This window comes from Urocitellus parryii, chromosome 4 (assembly GCF_045843805.1).
Source record: "Urocitellus parryii isolate mUroPar1 chromosome 4, mUroPar1.hap1, whole genome shotgun sequence".
In the NCBI taxonomy this organism is placed as follows: domain Eukaryota; kingdom Metazoa; phylum Chordata; class Mammalia; order Rodentia; family Sciuridae; genus Urocitellus; species Urocitellus parryii.
In genome coordinates, this window is record NC_135534.1 from 55,677,616 (window position 1) to 55,699,274 (window position 21,659).

General features: G+C 36.5%; 2 protein-coding genes across 2 annotated transcripts; one reads left to right on the forward strand and one right to left on the reverse strand.

Moving 5' to 3' along the window:
- Positions 1-10,611: 10,611 nt before the first annotated feature.
- LOC144254413 (olfactory receptor 5P76-like) lies at positions 10,612-11,556 on the forward strand. Its single transcript, XM_077797572.1, has one exon. The coding sequence runs from the start codon at positions 10,612-10,614 to the stop codon at positions 11,554-11,556; it is 945 nt and encodes a 314-aa protein (XP_077653698.1).
- Positions 11,557-20,555: 8,999 nt separating this feature from the next.
- LOC144254414 (olfactory receptor 5P1-like) lies at positions 20,556-21,500 on the reverse strand. The gene has a single exon (XM_077797573.1). The coding sequence runs from the start codon at positions 21,486-21,488 to the stop codon at positions 20,556-20,558; it is 933 nt and encodes a 310-aa protein (XP_077653699.1). The 5' UTR covers positions 21,489-21,500.
- Between the last annotated feature and the right edge of the window lie 159 nt (positions 21,501-21,659).

Sequence of the window (21,659 nt, forward strand, 5' to 3'; positions counted from 1 at the left end):
ATCTATAAATGTGCTGTCTCTTCACTATAAACATCTTTTAGATCCCCTTTTCTTACAAACTAGATATACTAATAACTTCTACCTTTTTTGCATGGTTCAATTATACAGTTTCATATATCTTTATAGCTACTGTAAGATATAAATATTATTAAACTGAAATATTTGATTTGCCAAAGTGATACAGTTGGTAGGTTCATACTTACATACTTTGGAGCATACTTACTGCAGGGCATTGAATGTCTGGAGAACCACTTGCATGGCTAGTTTATTCTAAGCTTCCCCAAGTGCAAGTGCTCTAGTGTGGGTTCAAGGTGTTACCTGTCCATCAACCATATTGGAGAAACATCCCTCAGCTTCTCAAATACAGCATGTCCTTTCTTGGTTTGTCCACTTTGCATGTTATTTTATCTAGCCTGCCTTTCTCTGCCTACTAAAAACACAGCTTTCTTGAAAAGACAATGCAAATATCATTCCTCCTTGGAAGGCTCCGCCTTGGTTTTTCGTCATTTCTTCTGAAATAATGTGTCATTGTATTGCGATAAAATGTTTTTTATAAGCTGGACTTCAGCTTATAATTCCTCTCCAATACATTGTTTTCCTTTGCCTTTATTTATATGTGCTAAAGTTAGTTGATTGCTCTATAAACAGATTTTAAGAACTGTGGCGCCTAGCAATATGAATGGAAGAATAGGTGTATTCTAAATGCTTTCTTAATTTAATTTATGAATGTCAAATAACAACAGAAGCAAACAAAAAACTTCTTAAAATTGCAACAGTGGTGGCATAGAGCCTAGGAGAAAGCAACTCTCATTTCTGCACAATCGTGACTATACCTATTTACTATAGAATCAATTCACACTCAACCTATAAGTAGACTGCTTCCCAGAGGTGTATTAGAATTACTAGGAAAGTTTTATCAAAATAATTCACCTCTACATACTAACACCCTCCACAAGTTTTTGGCAACTTTCTCCCTGATATCAGGGTATGTATTGTTTGACAATATTTCTCTGTGATTTTGATTGAGAATCTTTCGATTCTGTGATAGTTTTCTTGTGTGTCAAAGGTAAATTATGATTTCTTCATGCTATTTAAGTACAGCCACAATATAAGATAAGGTCGGCATGACATTATTTCCATTCTCCACAACAATCCTGGCAACTGCTGGAGAACAAGATACTTACAATGTTGGATAAACTCTTCTGTTTATTTTTCTCAAAACTTACCCTCTTTTACACCAGGCTTCTGGAGTTTGACATTCACTCTCCGTTTTCAGATCTTCAAACTTTCCCCATACAGTTTTCTGAGTTTGCTCTATATCTAAAATAAGGAATTGGCAACTTTCTTAATTTCCAGCTTATATGTGTCCATAGTTTCTTTGAAACCTTGTATAAGGCTATGGACACCCACAAGTATTTGATTATTGAAAGTTATAGAATGATGTTCATTGTAAAGAGTAAGAACAATCTAAAACTCCCTCCACTCACTTTCCAGTCTCTTTAAAATCATAAGGTAATTAATCTGGAGAAAGAATTTAGTCTCATATCTCCACTATATACTTCTTACTCTTATTTTACATATCTCTTAGTGCTGGGATAATATTTAAGGTGATTTTGAATGCTCATAATGAGTCCCTTATGAATTTAGAATCTCCGTAACATGAAAGGTAGTGCCATCCTCATTTCGGGAAAATGAAAAATTTTAATGAGAGTCCTGGGGTCATTGGGAACCATTATCTTGAGACTCCTACTTTAGATACAAGGAGTCTTGCCTCTGTATTGCCCAATGTGTGGCCACAAAAAAAATGATTTTTAATCTTCACACACCATGGGGAGCTTTCAATGATGTGTGTAACATAGAAATGATTTGAATTCAACTTGTGAAAAATATATCTTAGAATGTAGATGATTCCCACAGTAATATTTTACATCCTGCCCAATATCATTTATTTTATAATTCTGAAAATCTGCCAAGTCTCTCTGGTCTCTTCTACCCCATTCATAGGACAGGGAATGGGGTGTCAAGAGAACTTAGTACCTGGGGAAACAGGAGGAGGGTAGGAAGAAAATGAGCATAAAGTATGTTTCCTGGGATTGCTTTCTCATGGGTTCTCATAATCCCATCACACAAAACAGAGGAGCTGATGAATCTCAGAAGAAGGTACCCTTTGTGTGGGGGTGTATATGAATACTATTCCTGCCAATCTTCTGAGGAAGCATTATATTAAGTCACCTCTATATCATCACATTTATTCACTTTTTCTTTCACCTGCTTGGACCTCTTAGAAATCCCTCCCATCTTTAGTTAGATTAATTTCATTAAGGCAGAGAAAACTGCAGTATAGAACTCTAATGATTATTACCCCACAGAACAATCAATTTGAACATCTATCCAGGCATGAAAATACCTTCATAAAAGCTACAGAAATCAGGTGATAGATCACAGTACTTGGTTAGAGCACAATAATAAGAAATAATGTGCTGAAGTGGGCAGGATCGACAGCTTTGCATAACCTGCACCTCCTCCCCCCTCCCCCAGCACAGGCAGACAGCATGAGCTTGGGAAAAAAGAGAGAAATAAACATAGGGTTCTGCCTTAGTCTTCAACACAGTATGAACTAGCACTGGACAGACCTCAGTAAAATCCAGCATTGAATAAACCTCTACCACTCCTGATTCTAGGCTGGTACCTGCAGACTGAGCCTCAAAATCTGCTCTTGTGCCACCGTGGGAACCCATTACTCCATGATATGGGCTTGATCTCTAATGTGCATAGCTGCTGACTGATTACAGCAAACTTGGGTTTAGATAAATCCTTTTTTAAAAAAAGTTTTCAATTGCATATGGACACAATATCTTTATTTTATTTATTTATTTTAATGTGCTGCTAAGGATAGATTCCCATACCTCACATGTCCTAGGCAAGTGCTCTACCACTAAGCCACAACCCAGGAGGCCTCAGTGGCCAGACAGTCATACTTTAACCACAATAATGATAACTATGTGAGGTAATGCATATGTTGATTATCTAGATTTAACCATTCCATAATGCATATACACTTCAGAACATCATGTCATGTTATAAATAAATACATGCAATTATGTCAATTAAAAACAAAGAAAAAGAGAAGTAAAAAAATACAATATAATGAACTGAGAGAAAACAGAATTTTTAAAAAATCAGCAAAGACAGTAGACCTGTGGAACAATATCAAATAGTCCAACATATATATTATGGGAGGCTCAGAGAAGCAGAGAGAATGAAAGGTCATAAAAATAGTTGAAGAATAAATTATTAAAAATGTTCCAAATCTAGTAAAAACTGTTAACCTAAGGGGGGGGGGAATCTCAGTGAATAATAAGCAAGATACACACACACACTCTCTCTCTCTCTCTCTCTCTCTCTCTCTCTCTCTCTCTCACACACACACACACACACACACACACACACACACACACACAAGTTATGAGCACCATACTACCATGCCAAAAGCTAAAAGTGAAGAAATCTTCAAAGGTGCCATAGTATAAGAACACATTTCAATACAATTTCTTAATTATTTATGTAGGGAGAAGAAAAAAGAATAATTAAATATAAAATAACATATAACTCAATATTTCATTATTAGGGTACAAATATATTTGAATTTAAATAGAAAATAAAACAATTAGGTGTTTGTCCCTGAATGTAGACACATCATGAATAAGACAGCCACAAATGCAACCTACTATTGGTGTGCTGCCTCAGCAACATAAACAACTGTTTTAAAAACAACATAAACAACTGAACAGCATTTGTATTATTGCTACTCATTTTTGCAATGGTAAGAAAATATAAATTTCGTTGCTTTTGCACTGTGGCTGCATTGCCAGTTAAAAAAAAATTAAAATTTAATACCATTAAAAACACACAGGGCTGGGGATGTGGCTCAAGTGGTAGTGCGCTCGCCTGGCATGCGCGGGGCACTGGGTTCGATCCTAAGCACCACATACAAATAAAATAAAGACGTTGTGTCCACCGAAAACTAAAAAATAAATATTAAAAAATTCTCTCTCTCTCTCTCTCTCTCTCTCTCTCTCTCTCTCTCTCTCTCTCTTAAAAAAACACACACACATTATACACAGAGAGAGCAATGATGTGATTAATTACTGCTGAAAGCTGGAAAATACTGGAATGAAAAATTTCTAGATGTAAAAGGAAAAACCTGTCAAAAAACAATTTTAAGCCTATGCAGATATCTTTCAAAAATTAAGGAAAATAAATGTTTTCAAATAAAACAGGCAATAATTTTTTGTATGTGGACTGAAACATCAATAAAAATATAGAGGAAAAACTTCAAACTGTAGGAAAATAGTTTCAGACTGTAATTAGATGTATATGAACTAATTAAATACACTGGAAGTGATAAATATGTTAACTTTTGTTGACAGGTTTTTCTATTGTTTACATCCATGAAATCAAAAGCAACCTGAACACATGAAATGAAAGCAAGTATATATCATCTTCTGGATTGGGAAATTCAACATAATAAAGATGTCAATCCCATGATATTAATCCTAACATACTTGTGTGGTTAATTTCAAATAAAATTCCAGTTGGATTTTTTAAAAGAAATTACAAATTAATTTTATAATTAATATGGAAAGACTTCTGCATAAACATGGTAAATTAGTTACGTGCATCTAATTTTACTTCCTTTCAAAATCCCACTAAGCTCCCAGAAAGGGGATTTTTAAATTTTTATTTTACATTATTTATTGAAATATAGTTTCATATAATGCATAAGTGTTAGGCATGTAGTTTGAGAATTTTAGACAAATGTATATATCCATGTAGCACAAGGTATAGCACATATAGCACCCTGCAATACATACATCAAAACTAAGAAAAATACCATCAAGGAAAAATTGTGTGTTTTCAAACCACAGGTTTGAGGACTTTTTAAAGATTTTCAGAATTAAAATGAACACATTTATTTAAAATGTATTTTACACCCATGTAAGCAAAACCACACACAATCAAATAAAAATACATTTCAATCACCTCTCAATTGATTATTTCTGCCCCTTTGAAATCCATTTTTTCCCCCTCTGCTGGCCCAAGGCAACTCCAGGTTTGCTTTTTGAACAAAATAGATTAGACTCTCTTTCTGTAATTTTATAAAATGAAAATCATGTAAAATATAGACTATCACATCTAACTTTTCTCAGCATTGCTATTTTGAGATTCACAGCTAATGGGTGCATCAACAGTGTGTTTCTTTTTATTGCTGAGTCATTTTTCATTATACAGATAATGCCAGCTTTTTTATTCACTCACCAGTTGGTGGCCTTCAGCATTGTTTCCAGATTTGTGCTATTGTGGATAGAGCTTCTGTGAACATTGGAGTCATCTGTGTGGATATAATTTTCCATTTGTCTATGGGTGGGTTTTTTTAAATTTATTTACTTAACTTGTTGTTAGTGCTGGAAATTGAACTCAGGGACACCCCACCACTGACCTACAGCCCTGGTCATTTTTTATGTTTTATTTTTGAGATAGCGTCTTAATAAGCTGCTGAGGACTGGTCTCAAACTCACAATCCTCCTGCCTCAGCCTCCAGAGCTACTGGATCTACAGAAGTGCACCACTGCACATAGATAACAGTGTTTAAATGTAAAAGAATTTTCAAACCATTTTTCAAATAGATTGTATTGTATTACAATGCTTCTTGCCATGTTGAGATTTCCAGCTGTAACAAAACTGTATCAGTATTTGGTATTATTAAGCTTTAAACTGTGTAGTAGTATCTATTATGTTCTAATTTGCAATTTCCTGAAAACAAATGTGATTAAGCATTTTCAAATTACTCTTACATTGTTAAGATGAGAGTGAACGGAGCTAGTAGTTGTTACATCTTGTTATGTATAAGATATGAATAAAATGTTGGGAAAATATACATGATTATTTATTAAAGAAACTGAAACCATAATTTTTTTCAAGATAAAATTTATATTTATGCTCTATTTTGCTGTAATAAAGTTGAGTAGCTTATTGTAAAATAAAACTCGTGTAAAATTCTACTTTGGTTAAATTTAAAGCTTAATAATAACAAATATTGATACAGTTTTGATACAATTGGAAATCTCAACATGGCAAGAGGCATTGTAATATTGTAATACAATACAGTCTATTTGAAAATTCTTACACATTTAACTGTATTTTTATTTTTATGTGGTGCTGAGGATTGAACCCAGGACCTTGCACATGTTAGGTGAGTGCTGTACACCTGAGCCACAAGCCCAGCCCCATTTAACTGTATTTTAGAGTGTGTATGTGTGTGGTGCTGGAATGGAACCCAGGGAATCTTGTATGGTAGGCAAGTGCTCTATCCCTGAGCTATACCCCCAGGCCCTATACTTGCTTATTTTTACACAACTTTTAAACTCAATATCACAAAATTTTCTTGTCTGTGAGAAATGATTTTTATTCTCTCATTGAAATAAAATATTGCATTAAAGTTTATTCCTTTTTTGACATTTGAAGCATTTAATATTATTATTTGGAACTTAAATTCAACAACTATCTTCTGTACAGATCTGTTCACCCCCAGGAAAACCATTAGTTTTTTCCTTGTACCCATTATGTTCAAATTAAATAGGGAAAATAGCAGGAACACATAAATACTATTTTTTCCCTAGCAAACTGTATGATTTTCATACTCTGAAGTATCTCAATCACAAAATAGTTAAAAGAATAAAAGATGGTTACCTGAAGGGAGCTTTAGATTTGTATTGATGTGGCACTGGCCCATTGCCTTTTTATATGAGTCATTTTAACTTACAGCAGGCAATTATTTGATACCAATAAAAATGAGTGAAGTTAATTTCTTTCAAGAAATAACTCATTCTGGCTGTGATGCAAAAGAATATCATGAACATAGAAAAATCAGTGCAGAATGGGTAGAAGTGGACACATTTTACAGGGTCATAGGAGGTAAGATCAATAGACTCACTGGCAAACACACGAGAGGAAATGAGAGGAAACCACCCTTAGTGCTCAGGATCAGACTGTAGGCTCTGCTAGTTGGAGGAACTTGGGTGGAGTGTTGAGAGTGGAGAGAGAAAAATAATTCATCAGAGATTAGTTGTGAACCAGTGGTCATCACGGGGCACTTAAATCTTGGTGACAGCACGAATTCAGGGTACACATTCTAATACCCAGTCTGCCCCAAATTTTAAACCTGGATTTACTTTTACCAATTGAGTATGTGTTGACAAGTAGATTAAAGTAAGCTTTCTCTATTAATCCAGGATAATGGGAATACTTGCTTTACCAAATCATTGTGAGGTTGAAATGTGATGAGGTGTGCAAAGCTAATGCACAGTGCTTGGCAGAGTAAGCTTCAAATGAAAGTTGGTCAGTACTATTAATGGTCAGCCTTTTCCATCAAGGGGGCATCTGGAGGGCAAGGCAGGATTTTTTAAATTAGGATTAGCAAGAGAGTTAGATTGAGTCTTCAGGTTGAAGTCATTGTTTCTACCATCCTTCTTTGCCTCACATAAGCCACTAACCAATAGTTATCCTTTGTGGCATGTGGACATGACACAGGTAAGACTGTGTCTTAACTGGAAGTCATCAGAATCTCTTTAATTCACAGTTCCTCATCTGTATAACTTTAAAAGGTTTTATTTTATGATGTTGGCTATAAAAATTTGTGCATAGCTTAAATAATTTTGATATTTAAAATTCAATTTTGTCAACTTCCCCATATTCCTCAAGTTACCTAAGGGAGTGTCTTAGATCTAACACTATAAAATACTTTAAAATGAACAGGTGGTAATGAAAAAAAGATAAGCTACCATGTTATATTTGTAGCTTAGTTTTATTTTGTTTTGGTACCAGGGGTTGAACTCAGGGACACTCGACCAGTGAGCCACATCCCCAGCCCAATTTTGTATTTTATTTAGAGACAGGGTCTCACTGAATTGCTTAGTGCCTCACTTTTGCTGAGGTGGGTTTTGAACTCAAATCCTCCTGCCTCAGCCTCCTGAGTCTCTGGGATTACAGGCTTATGCCAATTCTCTGGGTGCAGTTTAGTATTTTTAAGCCTGAATTAACAAAGTAAACTTAGAACCAATATTTAGCTATGAAATAATTGATTATACTTTCAATAATTATCAAATGAAAGTGTACCAATATCTACTTAAAAAGAAAAAAAGATCACTTGAGAATTGACAGAATCCTTGAAGATTAGTTGTGGTTGTGTGAAGGGAACTACTCAATATTCCCTCGAGAATGTAAGAATGATACTCAGTGTTTTTGAATTCACATTTGACTCTAGAATCTTCAGAGATTTATCCCCAAAAGCAACACTAATATTAATGGATAACATCTACGGTATATTAATACTGACTTTGCATTTTCTACAGCAACATAAACTAATGCTTATTTCAAGAGGTAAGAGTTTGGCTTTTGTGAGTAAATCTGATTTACTGATTTTTATTTACACTTAAGAACACTTTATTCTTCTAAGTTGTTCTATGTTCCTAAACTGTAGTTGAGAAACAAGGCAGATATAACCAGCCAGTCATCTAGCAAATAATTGTAGTTGAATTAAAGTTTCCACAAATTTCTGTAAATAGACAGGAAATAATTCAGTTTTCCAAGATTCCTCATTTATCTACCTATAAGATTAGAAATTTGCATGATCTCTAATAGTAGCTAAACTTAGCTCTTTACCATAATGCTAAAAAATCCAGTAGCTTATATAGAAGGAAGACTTTATGGCATTTGCTGGTAAATGGATAGAACTAGGGACTATCTGAGAAAAATAAGCCAGTTCCAAAAGGTCAAAGGTCAAATGTTTTCTCTGATATGCAGAAGCTTATCCAAAATAAGTGGGAGAGGGGTTTTAAAAAAGAACAGAAGCAAGACCAGAAGAGTAGACAAAGGGGAATGAAAGGAAGGGAGGAGGGATAGGATAGGGAAAGTCAGTGGAATGAATCCGGTCTTTCTATGTGTGTGTGTGTGTGTGTGTGTGTGTGTGTGTATATATATATATATATATATATATATATATAGCACAGTGACAATGATTTTTTAAAAATATGTAAGTAAATAGCAGAAAGATCAGTAGAGTGGAGGGAAGGCAACAGAAGGTGGGAGGAATAAAGGGGAAGGGGAAATACTGGGACTGAATTGGAACAAATTATATTCCTTGCTTTTATAATTATGTCACAGTATATTCTATTGTCACATATAAATAAAAAGAACTACTAAAAAAAAAAGAACTCATAAGAATAAAAAAATATATAGCAGCTTTAACATACTTTGGGGACACCCTGAAAATTTTTCAGGAAAACTTAGTTTGTTTATTGATTGAATGTTCTAGCATCAGAGGCACTAGACATTTTAGACAAAGAAAAGGATATAAAACCAAAAGTCTTGGGAGTTTAGAGTGAACCTGACACATTGTTGGGTGATCCTGAGTGAACATATTAACTCTAGGTTGAAATGTGATTCAGCTCTATGTTGTGTTGAAAATAATAATGTTTCATTCCATAATATTCCATTTGAGAAAATATTACATTATAAAATTATTTGATGTACTTGAAGAAAACAAACTTTAATAATTTGTTCTAAATATTAATCATATGATATTTTAATAGTGATTAGAATGGCACTTCAAGTACTTCGTTAAAGCAATGGTTTAACTGGAAATAATAAAAATGTTTAATAAATTTACAATAGGTAATTTAATTTATTACTTTGATTCCTTGATATTTTTTCCTTGTTCTATCAGAAAAAAATATATTTCTCATTTTAAAAAATGGTCTTAAAGATGGCCTCATTTAACTGAAAGATATTGTAAACTATGTGTCTAAGGAAGTGCCTCTTTTATGTAACAACTTCCAGAAAGCTGAAAGGCTAACCTGTTATCCCCCACTTACACATGTACTCATTGTAATGACCATCTAATTTGTTATAATTAGCATTTCATTTACAGCAATGGTTACTAAAAGAATAGACAAATTTTAACCAGCCTGGGTTCATACCTGATTCGACTACTTCCTGTGTAACCTTAGGAAAGTTATTTAACATTTTCAAACTGAGTTTCCTCAACTAGAAAATGGAAATAATAAAAGTACTTAATTTCATGGAAATTAAAATAGAATTATACATATAAATTTTAATCTATGGGGTGATAATTTAGTAAGCATAAAATAAATTCAGCTATTACTCAAATCTTAATTGGTCTCATACATTTTAATTATTTTGTCATAATTAATGATTCCTTTTTGTTATTTTTGCAAGCCATATTTTTATATTTTAAGTAGTGTTAAAGCTACTTAAATGTTTGCACACACATATATATTTACATTATTTATAGAAAGTTTTTAATGTTTCCATGAAAAACAATTTTTAAACTATAAAATGACTCATTATACATAAATATATAAACTCTGGGACTCTAAAATAAAAAAAAATTAGACCAAATTTTGCTTGAATGATCTATTTTTATAATAATCTCCATGTAGGCATTAATTCAAATAAAACCATATATTTATAAATTTTTTAATATAATGTCATGTTTTCCTCATAAGTTCATTTTTCAGCAGCCACTGTCCCATGGATTCCCTGGTCACTTGGAACCACACTGCAGTGACAGAGTTCATTCTATTGGGCTTAACTGAGGATCCAGTCCTCCGAGTCTTCCTCTTTGTGATCATCCTGTGCATCTACCTGGTGACCATCTGTGGCAATCTCAGCACGATCCTTCTCATCAGAGTCTCTTCTCAGCTCCATCACCCCATGTACTTTTTTCTGAGCCATTTAGCTTCTGCTGACATAGGCTATTCGTCTTCTGTCACACCCAATATGCTTGTAAACTTCCTGGTGGAGAGAAATGCCATCTCCTACCTTTGGTGTGCCACCCAGCTTGGTTTAGCAGTGTTCTTTGGGACAGTGGAGTGCTTCCTTCTGGCTGCCATGGCCTATGATCGCTTTGTGGCAATCTGCAACCCACTGCTATACTCCACCAAAATGTCCACACAAGTCTGTCTCCAGTTATTTGTAGTGACTTATACAGGGGGTTTCCTCAATGGTGCTTCATTTACCCTTTCTGTCTTTTCTTTGCTCTTCTGTGGACCAAATCAAGTCAACCATTTTTTCTGTGATTTTGCTCCTTTAGTTGAGCTCTCCTGTTCTGATGTTGGTGTCTCTGCAATTGTTTCCACATTTTCTGCTGGCTCCATCATTGTGTTCACTGTGTTTGTCATTGCCATCTCCTACATCTTCATCCTCATCACCATCCTGAGGATGAGCTCTACTGAGGGGCGCCACAAGGCCTTCTCCACCTGCACCTCCCACCTCACTGCAGTCACTCTGTTCTATGGGACCATTACCTTCATTTATGTGATGCCCAGGTCCAACTATTCCACTGACCAGAACAAGGTGGTGTCTGTGTTCTACACGGTGGTGATCCCCATGCTGAATCCCCTCATCTACAGTCTCAGGAACCAGGAAATTAAGGGAGTTCTGAAGAGACAGCTTGGTAGGAAAATATTTTCTTGATTATCTGTTTTTTGGTTAGACTAGATAGAGTCCTAATATCTCATAGATATATTAATAAAAGGAAATTGTGTGTCCTTGGTTGAAATATACCTACTGGTACATAATTAGCCCATGTGGAGTATTTTAGTAAATGTAGAAGGGTTTATTTTTAGATATCAAATAGTAAATCATAAGTTTGTAATGAATTAGCTTTAATAAATTTAATTTATATTTAAGAATAACAAATTATTTCCATAAACATAATCTGCATATAATTCTTTTTCATTTGTATTCATATTTTTTCAGAAGTCATTATCACTATAAATTGAAGTGATTGTGCATACAATCTTTAAGGTTGTATTCATTTTCAACCACAAATCATCCTGCAATGTACATGATAATGTCATTTATGATTGGGTATGCATTATGAAAGAAAATTACAAAGTAGAACAGAAAATAAAATTGCTAGAGATGTGTTTTTTAGTTTGTTTTTGCACTGTGATTATCTGTTGGATATTGGTTTTGTGGTCCCCTATAATTCTGGTCTGTGTTCCTAGCCTATGAGTTCAGCCTTGGATATAGAAGGCTCACCACAGAAGAAAATGTTAAGATGTCCCTGACTAATGTGTGAATTTCTTTGTCAGGTCAAAATGGGACTTTCTATGTATAAATGAACACAATTCCTGCAATCTTTGAGGAAAGAGTGGAACATGCTTGGAGTGACTCACCCATGGTTAGATATTGTCACTCATTGTCAGGAAGCTTAAAATGCATATTTTAAATAAGCTTAAAATGCATATTTTCACCCTGAGAGTTTTATCTTTACATCTACATGCTGATGACCACAAAATTTATTTATCTTTTCCTGTCCTTTCTTTATTCACAACTCGTTCCCCTCTAGTAGGGGGCACTATTTTTGACTCAGCTTATTGATCCAGAAGTGTGAGGGTAATTTACTTCTTTCCCTACACTCCTATATTTGATCACAATGTCTTGTCCATTCTGAGACCAACATTTATCTACTACTCTTCTCCATCTTCATTATTAGCACTTATACTTCAAATTAAGATCCTCCATGTTTTGCTTATGATAGTTAGCACCACTGTGATGGGTTAATTTTACGTGGTAACTTGAATAGACTGTGGTGGCCAGTTATTTGGTACAATACCACTATAGACACTCATTTGATGGTATCTTTTTAGATGTGATTGACATTTAAATCAGCAGTCATTGACTAAAGGAGGTCATCCTTCACAGTATGGATGGGCTGTGTTCAGATAAAGACTTTAAGCAAAAAAGACTCAGGTCCTTTGAAGAGGAAGAACTTCTGTGTTCAGAGTGGCTTTGGACTCTGGACTGAAACACCAACTCTCACCGTATTTTTAATCTGCTCACCTGACCTTTGGATTTTTGACTTTCCAGCCCCCACAACCATGTGAACAAAATCCCTAAAATTTCAGTCTCTTTTTCTTTCTCTCTCCCTCTCTGAAATAGATGTGTGTCTATGTGCGTATGTGTGTACTCATGTCTCTGTGTGTAAACCTGTCTCTCTGGGGAAACCTAAGTAATATAACCCTATCTAGATTTTTCTCTTCTGTCTCTAAGTCTCGTCCAATTCATTCTCTCTTTGCCAACTATAGCCATAAATATAAATAATTTTCTTAAAATTTCTGAAGATTTTAGAATAAAGATACCTTTCTTAACATGTCCTATAAGTTCCTGAATATAACCTTTGTTTTCTTTCCATCTCTTATGAATTTTCCTCTAGGTATCTGAGAATACAGATACTATGAACCAATGATTTGTTTTTCTTTCAAATTCTTAAACATATCCCCATTATTTGCTGCCTCTGGACTTTTCGTAAAATACACGTTTTCCTTTACCTAGGCAAAACCTACCTATGCTACAGCTACCAACCTATATGTTATTTGACCAATTCTAGGGTGCCTTCTGGAAAAGCTTCAGACCATACTATGAACACCATTATCCTCTTGTAGAACCTTAGGTGTTTTCTTCAAAATACTTAGTGCACTGGGAGTTATTTATTCAGGTGCTTGTGTTTTCACAATGCTGGAAGCCTCACAGAGGAAACTACAAAAAATTCCTCCTCCCCAAGACTCTAATTTTCACACAGTTCCTGGAACATAGTTCCTAATTTTCATATAGTTCCTAGAACTTAAATGCATATTAGACACAGATGAATGAAAAAATTGATAAATTAATGGATGGCTGAATGAAACTTTTGCTCCTTCTTGAACCATTGATTCTGCTGACTTTGAGATCTTATTTTACAGAAGACACATAGAGGATAAGCAAAGGATCAAGATCACAGCTGTCCTCTTAATTCTTTGATTTCTTTTAAGATATATACCCTGAGAAGGTTGACAAACAGAACATTTGGCTCTAGGGGACACTATTTCTGACACATTTACTTCTGGCAAAGTCTTTCTGTTCAAAATACAGAGATGTCCAAATCTGAATATAAATTGACAGTGACAGGATAATTTGTATGAGATTCTCTGAAACAACAAACAAAAATAAGAATCTGGATAAATATTTTTTGATGTTTGAAGGCAGAGATTTCTGGTTAACTGAAGATGAATTACCCTCATTCCTCCCAGGACTTCCCTCTTATTACTAAAAAGAAACTCTAGATAGAACACAACAAATGAATATAGGAAAACTTCAGAAGGCAGATTCTAAGTGATCTCAAGACTGGAGGAAGAAAATAGCAGAGAGTCTCTTGGCTTTCCTTATTGCTTCCATCTACCGTGAAGGAGCAAACAGAGCCTCCAACCCAGGACCACCAACAGACACAGACCAAAAAAATTTTAACAAAAACCTGTCCTTAGTCAAAAACCTGGGGAAAAGTAGCCTTAAAAGAACACCTGTTAGCAATTCTTGCCCTTCTTCAGGCAAACACTAATGAAAAGGTAGAATCCTCCTGCTCCTTCTGGTTTCAGTGGGGCCAACCAGGGGGTTGATCCTCACCCCTCCCTTCCTTCCAGCCCCCTGCCTGGCTGGTGTTGGTGGTTCCACTGGGGAAATGAGCTTCCTGTGTTACCAGGCAGCCACAGACTTAATGAGATGATGTGAGGTGAGACTCTGGGTATTCTGTCCCCTGCCCTGTGTGCAGCCAGTGGAAACTGAGATTCCCCACCTGCAACAACAAAGCAGTGCTCTCCTCCTCCTCCTCCTCCTCCTTCCTAGAGGCAGCACTGCCCAGTGGTGAGCAGAGCTTACTCAGAGGGAGGAGGCATGCACATCAGGACCCCACTTCCTCTGAAAGGAGTCAACGGGGCAGAGGGGTGCTAGACTTCCACCTCACCCAACTGGAAGGAGGCAGTGTGAGTCACACTCCATTTTTGGTACTCTGGTATCAGTGGGGTGTAAAGAAAGCAAAAGGAGACAGCAGCAAGATGCAGAGACAGCAATGGCTAAGTGGCAAAATGGCTGCTCCTCTGAGCTGCTGGCTTTATTTATATCAATAGGTTACATTTGGTCACAATGCAAGATGTTTGGGTTATGATTAGACAAGTGCTCCTGCCTAGCATACATTGGTTATCTCAAGAGTACCTGGGGAAGACTGCAAAATATTCCAACCATGGGGAAAAGGGCAACTGTTACACCCCCCACCCCTCGAGTTTGCTCACCAGAGGAACACTGCCTTGTACATTTCCATGGTCAGAACCTCTCCAGTGGGGCCCAGCAGAAGTCCAAACATGTACTCTTTCCTAGAAATTCTAGTTTAACCTCAAACAGGAAAACTGCTTCTCTCTCTCTCTCTCTCTCACTCTCTCTCTCTCTCTCTCTCTCTCTCTCTCTCTCTCTCTCTCTCTTTCACACACACACACACACACACACACACACACACACACACGTATATATCTTATGATGATATCCCCAATGTCCATAATACAATAATAACTAGTCTTATCAAGAATTAAAATGTTCACAAATTGAATAGGAAAAGACAAAGACACCAACAAAGATGTCAAAATGATCTGATTGTGTTTTAAAACAGCCATCAAAAAAATGCTTCATCCATCTGAGGTTGTGGCTCAGCAGTAGAGCACTCGCCTCACACGTGCGAGGCCCTGGGTTCAATCCTCAGCACCACATAAAAATAAATAAGCGAAATAAAGGTATTAAAAAAGAAAAGAAAATATGTTTAAAAAATGCTTCACCAAACAAACACTAATTTTCTTGAAAGAAATGAAAAAAAAATTCAGCAAAGAAATTGAAGTTAAAATAATAAACCAAACTGAATTATAAAACTGTAACATTGTACCTATTAACAATGTTATATTAAATCGGAGGAAAGGTTCTGGTACTCTGTCTCTCTGTTGGACAGTAGGGTGGCTAGTTAACAAAAATGTTTTATATGTTCAAAATAGCTTGTAGAGAGGATTTTGAATGCTCTCACCACAAGGAAATGAAAAATATTTCAGGTGTTGGATATAGTAACTACCTTGATTTGATAATTACAAAATATATTATGAATAGAAATATCATGTTGTATCCCATAAATATGTATTATTATTATTATGTGTCAATCAACAGTAAAAGTAAATCGACCCCCCAGTCAACAATAACAAGAGGAAAATAAATAATAATATAATATAAAAAATCATAATCTGAAAAATAAAATCATCAAAATTAAACAAACTTCTTGGATGGACTTTATAGTAGAGTTCAGAATAACAGAATGGAGATATATAGGACTTAAATAAAGATAAACAGAATTTACCTATCTAAACAGTAAAGAAAATAGATTGGAAAAGAGAAAAAAAACAGAGCTATATATACCTGTGAAACAATAAAAACAGCTAATATGTATGGTAGGTCTCCAGAAGAAGAGAGTAAATGGGAAATTGAATCAGTATTCATACAAATGATGGGTGAAAATGTCCCAAAATTGATGAAACAGATATGGAGTCACAGAACCAGGAATCTGGAAAAATGCATAATAATAGTTTTTTAAAAAGCAAAGAAATTCATGTCATGACATATATATCCAAATTCCAAATTACACTTTTAAAAATGAAAGATAGAAAAATACTAAAAGTAGCCAGAAAGAAAGGACTCTTTGAAAACACATCTGAAAGATGTTTCTCATCTGAAACCATGAAACCAAAAGGAAGTGGCACATTTTTTCATTTTTAGGAATTGTACATGTTTAAGGTATAAAACATGATATTTTGATAGTGATATGGTTACAACAGAAAATTAACTTATCCCTCATGCCACATCTTTTCTTTTGGTGGTAGTGAAGCCAGAATTAGACAGGCAGATAGGCAAGAGTCAGATCCAGAGAATGGAAGGATTGAAATGTTAATTCCTTCAGAGCCCTTCCTCCACCCTTATCAAAAACCTGCCCCTGCTCCAACCTGTTGTTAAGGTGACCTGTCCCAGGAAATGTCCCTCCCTAAGGGACTTGTAAAGTTGCTATTAATTCACCCCCCCCAGGCCCCTTCCTACTTGGATCACTCCTCTCTGGCCCCTCCAGCTCACCTGTTTCCCACCTTTTGGCCATCCCTCCTTGCATTTCCTGGGCCTAGTCATGCACACAGGAAGGAGAGAGAGAAGGGGGAAGGGTGCAGGAGAACAAAGGAAGCCTAGGACACATAAAAAAGCAGAATGCCTTTACTCCTGGGGATATGAGGATATCAGCTATGCCCTCCTTCTCCCTCGCGGGAGAAGTCTATATTACCTCTTTTTAAAAGTATATGCTTGCCTCCTTGTGCTTCTCAAATGTTATACTTCATCATGTGAGGGAGCAGAATCCATCACCAGTAACTGGCAGTATCAGTAGGAGCATTTAAAATTTACTTTCTTAGGACAGTATTAACTATAGTCCTGCCATACACTGGATTTCTAGACATTCATTTTACATAACTGCAACGTTGTACTTTCTGACCTTTATCTTCCATTCTCCCATCTCCTGCTGACTACCAATATGCTGTTTCTCTGCATTTGCCTTTTAAAAGATTTTTGCATATAATTGAAATCATGTAATATTGTTATCTGACTTATTTCTCTTAACATAAAATCCTCAAATTCTATTCAAGTTGTTGTAGATGGCAGGGAACCTTCTTTTTAAGGTTGAATAATAGTCCATTGTGTATGGACAATTTCTTTATCCATTCATCCACTAAAGGACACTTAGGTCGTTATTATATCTTCGCTATCCTGAGAAATTGAGGGGAACATGGTGGCTCAGCTCTCTCCATGAGATATTGATTTTATTTCTTTTGGGCTGTGTGGTAGGGACCTTCTCAAAACAAATAAAAAGCTCGTGTGGCACCATCAGTGTCAGTGTGAACCTTTCACAACTCAATTGTATCATTGTTCCAACTCTACAGTATAGGAATAGAATGCCCAATCAGAATGTGTATTAATTTATATAGGAGATAAAGAGCTGGCATATGAAAGAGGAACTAGCCAGGGGTATACAGGGCAACATCTCCTGCATCCAGTGCTCAGTCTTTGGATGAGAAAAGCTGAGCCAGGGTTGGCCCTAATAAACACTGCTTCCTGCTGATGCCCTGGTATCTTGTGTTTCTGTGTAAGAATTCCACAGCATATGTACCCAGAAGAATAACTGCTGGCTCCTACAGTAGTTCTAACATTTACTTTTTGAGGAACCTCCATACAGTTTTCATGATGGCCTTGTTACTGAAAGCTCCATCCTGTGCCTGATGACAATCTAATAAGGAGGACATGGATTTGAGAAAAAGGAAGAAGAAAGTTAGTTCTTTGCTAGCAAAGGAGAAGCACAGGGGACTCCTGTCCCTGTGATTCTGCCCATTGAGGAAAACAGGGGGTTTTTTAAAAGAGGATTCGAAGACGACATTCCAGATGTGCCCTGACTAGGGTCCGAGGTGTACCCCGACGGTGTGTTGAAATTCACTTGATAATTTGCGAGATGGTCACTTTCTAGATCTTCCAGTGACATATTTTTTTCCTGTAGTGTGTGTGTGTGTGTGCTCAAGGACAGACAACTAGGCCTAAAATAAGGAAGAAACCTCTTCTGATTTGAATGTGAGATGTCCCCAAAAGCTTATCTGTGAGACAACCCAAGAATATGTAGAGGAGAAATGGTTGGGTTGTGAGAACCTTAATCAAGTCTGTGAATTAATTCCCCTGATGGGATTAACTGAGTGGTGACTGAGAGCTGATAGGGTGTGGCTGGAGGAGGTGGGCTATTGTGGTATACATTTGGTGAGCTGAGCTTAATCTCCTTCTCTGTGCTTCTTGATCATCATTTGAGCTGCTGTCCTCTGCCACCCTCTTCTGTCCTGATGTTCAGCATCACCTCAAACCCCAAGGAATGGAGCCAGCTGTCTATGGACTGAGGCCTCTGAAACTATGAGCCCTCAAATAAACTATCCCTCCTCTAAAATTATTTTTGTTGAGTCTTTTAGTCACAGCAGCAAAAAAGTTGATGAAAACAGGTCCTTTGTCTATTTTTTAATCAAGTTATTTGCTTTCTTGCTACTGAGTTGTGTGAGTTCCTTCTATATTGAAGATTAATTGCCATGACCTGCATGGCCTTTAAGCAGTTTTTCCCAAAGTCAGGCTGATGATGGGATTGGAAAAAAAAAAATCCAAATACACAAATATTTAGAGAGAGCTGGACCCTGATAAGGCTTGATTGACATCAGAGCAGGCTCTGCATATTTATCATGTAGGTTTAAACATCAAAGAATTTGCCGTGAGAAAGCTTATTCACGATAAACAAAAATGAGGTTGCAAGCAGGAATAGCCGAAAATCTCTCCTTACTTTTTCCATTATTATGGCAATAATGTGAAGAAGAATAGATCACACTTCCGCAAATTCCTTTACTGTCATCTGTATCTGTGGACAATATCTCTAGGTTTTTTTCCACAGATTTCTTTGTAGATTGAGACCTATGCAATGATGATTATTGTCAACATATTTATTGTAATGCTTAGAAATAAAAGATATCATGTTAAATGAGAGAGAGAGAGAGAGAGAGAGAGAGAGAGAGAGAGAGAATTTTTTTAATATTTATTTTTTAGTTTTTCGGGGGACACAATATCTTTGTGAGTATCGAACCCGGGTGCACACATGCTAGGCGAGCGCATTACCGCTTGAGCCACATCCCCAGCCCAAGGGACTATTTGTTTTTAACGTGTATTTAAATATGGATAGACTGCCAGTGAAATCATGGGATCATGGTTCAAGACCCAATTCCCTAAAGATGAGAATCAATCCAGTTTTCTATTCTTATTCTTGTTCCTAAGTCTCTACCCCATGGGTCTTTTTAGGGGTAGAGTTTGTTTAAATGGTTGACATAAAGTACTAGATAAGGCTTGATCACTCAACCCAAATGCTCTATCTCAGTAGCAGTGCTGAAGTCTATAGCCACTGAGGTATGGCCTAGACTGCACAGGACCTGGAAACAGAGCACTTGAACCCACATCTACCTGTACAAACTATTGGAACTCTCCAAGACTTGTTTTTTTTTTTTCTTTTCATTGCAAATTGAGGGGGATTTTTAATTACCTGAATCACAGTACATTTGTGAAAATTAAATGGAAAAGCAAGATGTTTTTGAACCAAAACTTCTGTATTTATGTACTGGACCCATATGTTGTTAGCTGCATCACTACTTACTCACTCTTTGTTTCAAATTATTTACTTGTAAATTAGGAATAATAGGAACACTTCACCGGGTTGTTAAAGGAAGAGGTGAATAAATGAATGTAATATGTTTAGACTGAGACCTGGCACATAGCAAATGTAAGTTATTGTTTGCTGAATAAATTAAATAAGGAAAAGGACTTGGCATCTGTAGGAGCTCAATAATAGTGATAGCTGGTACTATCATCATAACTGATCTCAAGGTGCTTCCAAATTGGTTTCAAATTGTTTAAAATTGAGAATTTTAAAAGAAGTATGATTTAAGCAGTTAAGCAGCATATGGTGGGTACTAAGTGTGATATGGGTAAATGAACACTAGATAAGTTGTCTTCAATTCAAAAATTAGATCCTAAGAATATATTCTGACAGTTGCCTTCCTCAGGGCCTCCTTTACATCTCTGTTCCTCAGGCTGTAGATGAGGGGGTTCAACATGGGGATCACCACTGTGTAGAACACAGACACCACTCGATTCTGGCTGGTGGAATAGCTGGACTTGGGCATCACATAGATGAAAGTGATGGTCCCATAGTAGAGAGTGACCGCAGTGAGGTGGGAGGTGCAGGTGGAGAAGGCCTTGTGGCGCCCTTCAGAGGAGCGCATCTTCAGGACTGTGGTGAGGATGTAGATGTAAGAGAGAACAATGACAAACACTGTGACCACGATGATGGAGCCAGAGGAGATGGAAGGCATAATTTCAATTAAGGAGACATCTGAGCAGGCAAGTTTCAACAAAGGGGAGAAGTCACAGAAAAAGTGATCGATTTGATTTAGTCCACAGAAAGACAGACTCAATAAACAACTAGTAAATGTCCAAGCATTCACACAGCCCCCCAGGTAGGAAGCCCCCACTAAGAGAAGGCAGACTCTGGGAGACATGTGGGTGGAGTACAGCAGAGGAGAGCAGATGGCCACATAGCGATCATAGGCCATGACGGCCAATAGGAAGCACTCAGTAGTTCCACATGTCACCACAAAACATAGCTGGGCTTCACAGCCAGCTACAGGGAAGATAGTTCCATGTCCTAAGAATCCTATAAGCATTATAGGTGTGACTGCTGTGGAACACCCAATGTCCACAAAAGCCAGGTGGCTGAGGAACAGGTACATGGGGGTGTGAAGCTGAGAACAGCTTCTTATTAGAGCTATGATGCTGGTGTTGCCCACTAAAGTGACAACATATATTCCTTGAAATATCACCAAGAAGATGGTACAAAGTGTAGGATCCTCTGTCAACCCCAAGATGATGAACTCTGTCACTGTGGTGTGGTTTCCAACCTTCATCTCTTGTGTAACTTGTTCCTGTTAAGGGAAATGAGAATGCTTGTTTAATGTTTTCATTCCACACATTCCTGGTTTTCTTGGGTTATTCATTAGACTCCTTCATATTATCCTCTTCCTCTGCACACAGTACCAATGATCTGCTGGATTTCGTTTTTTGTCCCCTCAGTAAAG

What these genes read in the sequence shown, in the direction of transcription:
- LOC144254413 (XM_077797572.1), top strand. Translation starts at nt 10,612, where the DNA reads ATGGATTCCCTGGTCACTTGGAACCACACTGCAGTGACAGAGTTCATT.
- LOC144254414 (XM_077797573.1), bottom strand. Translation starts at nt 21,488, where the DNA reads ATGAAGGTTGGAAACCACACCACAGTGACAGAGTTCATCATCTTGGGG.